At 45.3% G+C, this 6,358-nt stretch overlaps 1 protein-coding gene across 1 annotated transcript, besides 17 other annotated features; it reads right to left on the reverse strand.

Annotated features, from left to right (window-relative positions):
* Nucleotides 1-29: part of a microsatellite that runs on past the window's edge.
* A 61-nt stretch (nucleotides 30-90) lies between these two features.
* Nucleotides 91-116: a microsatellite.
* Nucleotides 117-317: 201 nt separating this feature from the next.
* Nucleotides 318-375: a microsatellite.
* Nucleotides 376-1,202: 827 nt separating this feature from the next.
* Nucleotides 1,203-1,255: a sequence feature (GA-rich).
* Nucleotides 1,232-1,253: a microsatellite.
* Nucleotides 1,254-1,273: a sequence feature (A-rich).
* Nucleotides 1,274-1,300: 27 nt separating this feature from the next.
* TraAM80_09511 (uncharacterized protein) lies at nucleotides 1,301-2,608 on the reverse strand (the record flags this gene model as incomplete). The annotated part of the gene is made up of 1 exon (XM_029386190.1): nucleotides 1,301-2,608. One exon carries the CDS (start codon nucleotides 2,606-2,608, stop codon nucleotides 1,301-1,303), a length of 1,308 nt encoding a protein of 435 aa, XP_029233948.1.
* A 110-nt stretch (nucleotides 2,609-2,718) lies between these two features.
* Nucleotides 2,719-2,749: a microsatellite.
* Nucleotides 2,750-3,081: 332 nt separating this feature from the next.
* Nucleotides 3,082-3,111: a microsatellite.
* A 353-nt stretch (nucleotides 3,112-3,464) lies between these two features.
* Nucleotides 3,465-3,501: a sequence feature (GA-rich).
* Nucleotides 3,502-3,552: a sequence feature (A-rich).
* Nucleotides 3,553-3,639: 87 nt separating this feature from the next.
* Nucleotides 3,640-3,683: a sequence feature (A-rich).
* A 542-nt stretch (nucleotides 3,684-4,225) lies between these two features.
* Nucleotides 4,226-4,257: a sequence feature (GA-rich).
* Nucleotides 4,258-4,280: 23 nt separating this feature from the next.
* Nucleotides 4,281-4,333: a microsatellite.
* A 930-nt stretch (nucleotides 4,334-5,263) lies between these two features.
* Nucleotides 5,264-5,287: a microsatellite.
* Nucleotides 5,288-5,891: 604 nt separating this feature from the next.
* Nucleotides 5,892-5,914: a microsatellite.
* A 189-nt stretch (nucleotides 5,915-6,103) lies between these two features.
* Nucleotides 6,104-6,128: a microsatellite.
* A 131-nt stretch (nucleotides 6,129-6,259) lies between these two features.
* Nucleotides 6,260-6,319: a sequence feature (A-rich).
* The last annotated feature ends 39 nt before the right edge of the window (nucleotides 6,320-6,358 follow it).

Consider the following 6,358-nt stretch of genomic DNA (forward strand, 5'->3'; position numbering starts at 1 on the left):
ACACACGGACAAACAAACAACAAAAAACAGTGAAAACGTTTGCTCGGGCAACCATATCCGCCAGTGGTGCTTTTACAATGTTCCCCAACAATATATATATATATATATATATATATTCCTTAGTGACTTCACTTCCCTCCTTCCTTCTCAATCGGCAATTACATCTTGCCGATCAAAACCTTACACACCTGCAGCTACACCGAGCGCTGCTGAAATACCAAAAAACACAAGTCAAAGAAATAACAAAAAGACGCGACAACAAAAAATAGGGCAATGCATTTGGGAGAAACGAACCGAAGGAGAAGCAAGAGCCGCAAATATATATATATATATATATTTGTTCTTTTTTGTGTTATTTATTTATTTTTTGGTTTACCCCTGAGAGAAGAAGCAGCGGAATGAATGGGGAAGGGCGACATGCCCCTTCCATAAGCACACCGCTCATGCACCCCTCCCCTAACGTGGTATCACAACACAAAAAAAAACACCTATAAATAAAAATATACACGTTTTCTTCCCAATCATACTTGGGCATCATACCGGTATGTATTTATTTTCCTTCCCGCGGCCTCCCTCCCTCGACGTCATCCGCTCTCCGCCGCATTCCCAAGTGTGTGCGTGTGTGTAAGTCGGTGGGCAGGGAACGAAATTATGCTAGGGTTTCATTGTCAACAGCAAGCGTGAAAAAATAGAAAAACATTCAAAAGCCACAAATTACGGACAGACACATCAGAATGGGGGAAAAAAAAATACAGAAACCCCAACAGCCCCCCAAAACCAAACCCGTATCCCCTTTCCACCCCTTTCCACAACACACAAACACATGCGCGAAAATGCAACCTTTAAAACAATTTGACCGACTGAAGAATCCCGTATTTCTGCATTCACCTCTTCTTCAAAAAGAGCCCTCCCCCAAGGCACGAGTGAGTGGGCTATGAGAGCATGAGCGCCTTGAGTGCCACCCGAGACAAAGTAGACAAAACGAAATAAAAATTGTCGAAAAAACAAAAAAAAACGCTACAATTCAACTGCGCAACAATAATAAGACAACAGTATCAGCAAAAAACTCTGACTTACTTCACCTACAAAGGTCTACAACATTATGGAAGAAAGTGTGAAGCAAAATATACGGACCACAGGAGTCTCCTAATTTTTCCTTCGTTTTCGGGTGTGTATTTGCCGACATAATTTACGAGCAAACGAAGAAAAACAAATAAAAGGGAAGTGACGGAAAAAAAAAAAAAGAAAAAAAAGACTGCCAAACACAAAAACACAGGAGGAGAGTCTCCTCCGTGGTTCTTCATGCAGGAAGTGATGTAGCACGGTATGGGTTGTGCTGCCAATGGCGCTTCGAACCAGCTCCACCCGTAACTGCAGGAAGGTCCAAAACACCGTCTGGTGACGACGGTGAGAGCTCCTCATCCCAAGGTGGGCGATCAGCGTCCATTTCAACATCACTTTCAAACAAGGCTGGCAAATTTTTAATACTTGATGATGCATTCTGCGCATTTCCAGAGAGTGACCTTTCTGCGACCAGTAATTGTGTCTCTAATGTGTGTGAGGCAGTAATAAGCGCATTCTCTGGAAACGACAGACCCTGCACACTACCCTCCAGAGTTGGTGCACAGAAACTTCCATTTGGCGTCGCTGAGGCAGGACTTGATGGTCGTCTATAGTGAGCCATCATTACGGCCTTTGTTCCTCTTGCCGCTGTTGCTCCTGAAATTTTGGGTGAGGGATCCATAGGCCATGATGACGACGCCGATGCCTCCCACGTGTTCTTAGAAGCAAATAAAGAGATCTGTAAAGGCGCATTGTTCGACACAGGTTCGCTTATGGAGCAGCGCAGTGGATACCCTCGAAGCTGCTGCTGCCGTGACATGGAAGTAAAGACAGATTTATTTTGTTGGCCCCTGGAATCTGGCTTGGCGTCCCCAGCGCCTTGAGAAGTACAGAAGGAACTTGTCAATTCCTTGCACAAATGCAAAAATCTGCAGTCGTCCGCATATCGGCAACGGTCAAAAATATGTAAACGACATATAGATTGATCACCTGCATTTAGCACCAAAAAAGACCCCTCCGCTCGCAAATCAGATCCGCTACAAATTTCTTTGTCGTCATTCTCTAGCATCAAACGATCCGGTTTCTCCTTCAGTACACGTCGCAAAGCCGGAGTGTAACTGAGACGATTCAATGGAACATAGCCACCCTCAAAGCTTACTTCAGGGATGTATAGCACCACCTTTGAAAGCCATGAGCGCTCATTCAGCACACCAGCGATGTCATCGTCACCGTGAAATGAGCAACACCGCGGAAGATTCCCCACGTGACCTCGCAGTACCACAACCGTATCCACGTTCGCATGAACCTGGTGACACAGAGTGCCTTGGCGGCACCGACCTTGAAGAAAGAGCTGGCACAAGCTTGGAATTGTGGCACGTTGCTGTGCCCGTGTGGGGTATATGCAGTTGCATGGGATCAGAAGCTTTCGGGTGGCAGGGTCCACGACCACCATGCAAAGTGTGCCATCCAAACGTTTGGTGAGGTGCCTACTTACGCCCACGCCCATATCGGACAGACTGCCAAAGTCTTGTTGCTGTGGAAACATAGTTACTTCAGATGCAGAAGTGGCTGCTCGAGGAACGCCCTAAATTTTTCCTTGGTTTGTCTTGATTGCCTGTGTTTTTTTTTGATGCAAAAGGGCTGTTGAAGCCAATGTTGTGTGTTTGTTTGTTTTTTTTTTTCTTTTACAAGGCTCCCCAAAGAAAAAAAACAAGGCATCAAGACGCGAGGGAAAATAAAGAGTACGTAAAGGAGAGTAGGCCCAGAACTGTGCTTGTTTTGTATTTGCCTCCTCAACCCCCTGCAGGTGTGAACTCATAAAAAAAAAAACATGAAACAAAAAGCAGTCATCTGACCAGTTGCCTCGTCTTTTAAGGGCAGTCGCCTCTCTCTCTTCTTTTTTTTTTCTCGTCTACTTCTTCCCTTGCTCTCCCTCACGCTTTATTTTATTTTGAAAACGTCATTTACCAAATATTTTGTTATTAATTTCATACTAGCTAGCGTTTTTTTTTGTTTTGTCTTCTGCTCCCGCCTCCTCCTCCTCCTCCTTTGTGGTTATTCGTATTATCCCACCCAGGTGCTCGGAGGCGTTGCTCCGCCCCCGTGCGCATTGATATCAAATCAGCCACATGTCATAGACACGTGTGCATGTACACACATACGCATGCACGTAGGTGCAACAACAAAGATGTATGGGTGGGGTCTCGCTTCACTATCCGTCCAACGTTCCCTCATCACTGTTGTGTGTTGATGCAGAGTGTTGTCCTCCTCGCGCACGCAGCAGGCATCCATGCGCGGCCACACCGTCTAGCACCTTCCACTCTGCACGCACGAGGAAGACCCGGTTGACACCGGCCGCAAAAAAAGGGGCCTACGACCCTCCCAGACTGCGACCGGGGTTGAGAGAGAAAGAAAGGAAGACGCGGCGAAACCGAAGACAAAAAAAAAAAAAGAAAAAAAAAGGATTGAAAACAATAAAAATAAAAAAAAGTCGTCAGACCTATCCAAACAAAAAAAGACACCGTCGCTGATGATGAAAGGAAGGATTGGAGTCCAAAGCTACGCCTCGTCCCTCCCAAAGAAAAAAATAAAATAAAAAAGCAAAAAACTAAAAAAAAAAAGCTTTTCTGAGAGGGTAAGCACCTAAACATAAACCTCACGTACACGTGTAACGGTGCGGCACGAAATAAGCGTTGACGTGCAATGCCACCAAAGACATAAAGTCACATACTTCTGTTGTTGTTGTTTTCACTCTTTTTCCCCCTTCTCCTTCGTACTACTCGTGTCTGCCCCTCACCCTCCCCCACACTTCGCGGGAGTACCCACAATAAGAGGTGTAGCCGCTCGAAGAAAAATACGAACAAGAGGTACACGTCCGTGTGAATGGCAAATTGTTTTTTTATTCCACACTCCTCTGGGGAGCAAGAAGAAAGCACGGGTGGGGAGTGCGTGCAGTCACGTACACGGGGGGTGAGAGAACAAGAAAACGAAAAAATTTGTTTCACTACTGCGTCTGCGTATTTTCCTTTCTTTGATGCCGTCATGAGAGCACCGTCAAGAGCCGACACGTGGGGGAGAGGGACTAAAGGAGGGAAGGAGGGTGAAGGATTACAAGGAAATGCTGGCTGTGATACAGTGGGAAAAACGGCCCCCATACCTCGGAAAGAAGGAGGTGAAGAAGAAGAAAAAAAAAAACGGAGGCACGCTCATGACCGTTCAATAATAATAATAAAAAAAAAACACTGAAGCCAATACAAAATAATAAAAAAAAGGTTGCGACAGAAAGATCGCATGCCGCGTAGGTGGGGCTCACACCCACACCACGCATCCGCCTACGAAAAATAAAAAATGCATTGTGCGATACGCACTCGACTTCTTCTTCAACAGCCTTATTTCTTTCTCGTTGATTTGTCCTTGTTGCCTCGCAGCACTTCCTTTATGCCACCTCACGCTCTCGCTCGCTCTCGTCATCACCTTACTGGTGCAATCCTTCACACCCGCCCTACGCACAATGCATGGGTGCCCGTGTGAGACTCGCTCCCCCATTACTACTACCACATGCGCGCTGTCTGCATGGACAACCATATTTTTGCCCTCTCCCGCCTTTTCTCGTTTTCCTTCCACGTTTGATCAAAAAAAAAATATGAAAATGATGCAACTCCACACAAACCAAGTAAAGAAAAAAACACAAAAATAAAAGCAGAGACGCTTCTTCTTCACAGAGGTGGTGCGCGGAGTAAATAAATAAAAAACCATAGCGCCGCATAAATCAGACACGCACCACAAACACAAAGAAACAGAGTGCCCTGCACTCCGTTCATGCCGCAAAAAAAAAAACACCCAAAAGGAACCCAACGCAAAGAGCACAGAAAAAGTAAAAAAAAAGGCGCCAACAAATAATTTATGTTGAAATTCTTTTACGTCTCCTTTTCGCTCCTCCGTTATCCCTGCTTCCCTGCTTCCCTGCGTCAGTAACCTATAATCCAAAGGTAATCGTCCATACAAACACCAACAAATAAGGAGGTACATGCACATAAGTACTTAAAAAAGAAACAAACGCCGTCCCCACATATTTCACCCGCTCTCAGTCCCGTCTCTCCTTATACCACAGAAACACAATAAAATGACAACTGGATCACCTCTTCTCGCGTGTTGCCCAGGAATTAATTTCATCTTTTTGTCTGTTCGCGAGAAAGGGAAAGTTCGTGCGTGTGTGCGTACGTGCACAGCCGTCATTTACAATCTACACGACTCAAACACACAAATAGTCCAGCAAAAACATAAAAATAAAAAAAACAGGGAGGAACGCTGCGATGTGCTTAAAGGGTGGCAGCAATGGGTAGTAATCCCCCCCCCCTTTTTTTTTTCCGTTCCCCATCCCAATAAGAGCAGTTGCGTTATTCCACTCCCCTATCCTGCTGCTTTTTGCTCCCAGTGATGGCAAAACGAGAAAGAAGGGTGAACACAAGACACATGAACACACTGGAGCAAAAAGGATGAGGCAGTAGAGTTAAAGAGGATAGAGTGAGCCGGTTACCTCTGCGTTCTTGCCCAACCTCAGACGCTCGCGCATTTACATGGGAACCAATATGTAACTGCTGTCGTTGCCTTTTGTCCACCTGCGTGGCAGTGATAACGACAGGTTCCGGTTTTTTTTCCGTTTTTTTTAATAGTGTGTTTTCTTTCCTTTATCCACCGCCGCCCACCAAGGTGGAGGCCCCAAGAGACGTGACGCCGTCGCACTATGCGGGATTGAAAAATGAAAAAGAGTTGAGTTTATCCCCAGCTCCTCCGCCCCGCCGCCCCGACGACAGCGCCCTTGGCCTCACTATATATATATATATATATATATGTGGACTGATACGTGCACACTACGAAAGACACACAGCCAGGCCCACGTGTACGGGGGAACAACAACACAAGAAAGAAAAACGGAATTTTAGTGAACGGACAACAAATAAATAAAATAAAATACACGTAATTCGCTCCTCCACTCACAACAACATTATCTAACACAATTGCCTCGCTTTACATCACTCTGTATATATATATATATGTATATATATTCGAATCCATTTACCATCACTGCACGCCCTCGTTCCGCAATCTCCACTCTCACTGCAGTTCGTTACTACTCCCTACAAACTAAGCCGTTCACGCAACAACCCCCCACCCCCCACGTAAATCTTTTCACGTTAAAAAAAAAAAAAAATGGAGGAAGTGAAGAGGAAAACAATACCAAAATAAAATAAAAAAAGTCATGGAAAACAGATTACTCCATTTTCCGTCTCTGTTT

Source organism: Trypanosoma rangeli (genome assembly GCF_003719475.1).
Source record: "Trypanosoma rangeli strain AM80 chromosome Unknown Tra_15.4_contig_00600, whole genome shotgun sequence".
Lineage (NCBI taxonomy): Eukaryota > Euglenozoa > Kinetoplastea > Trypanosomatida > Trypanosomatidae > Trypanosoma > Trypanosoma rangeli.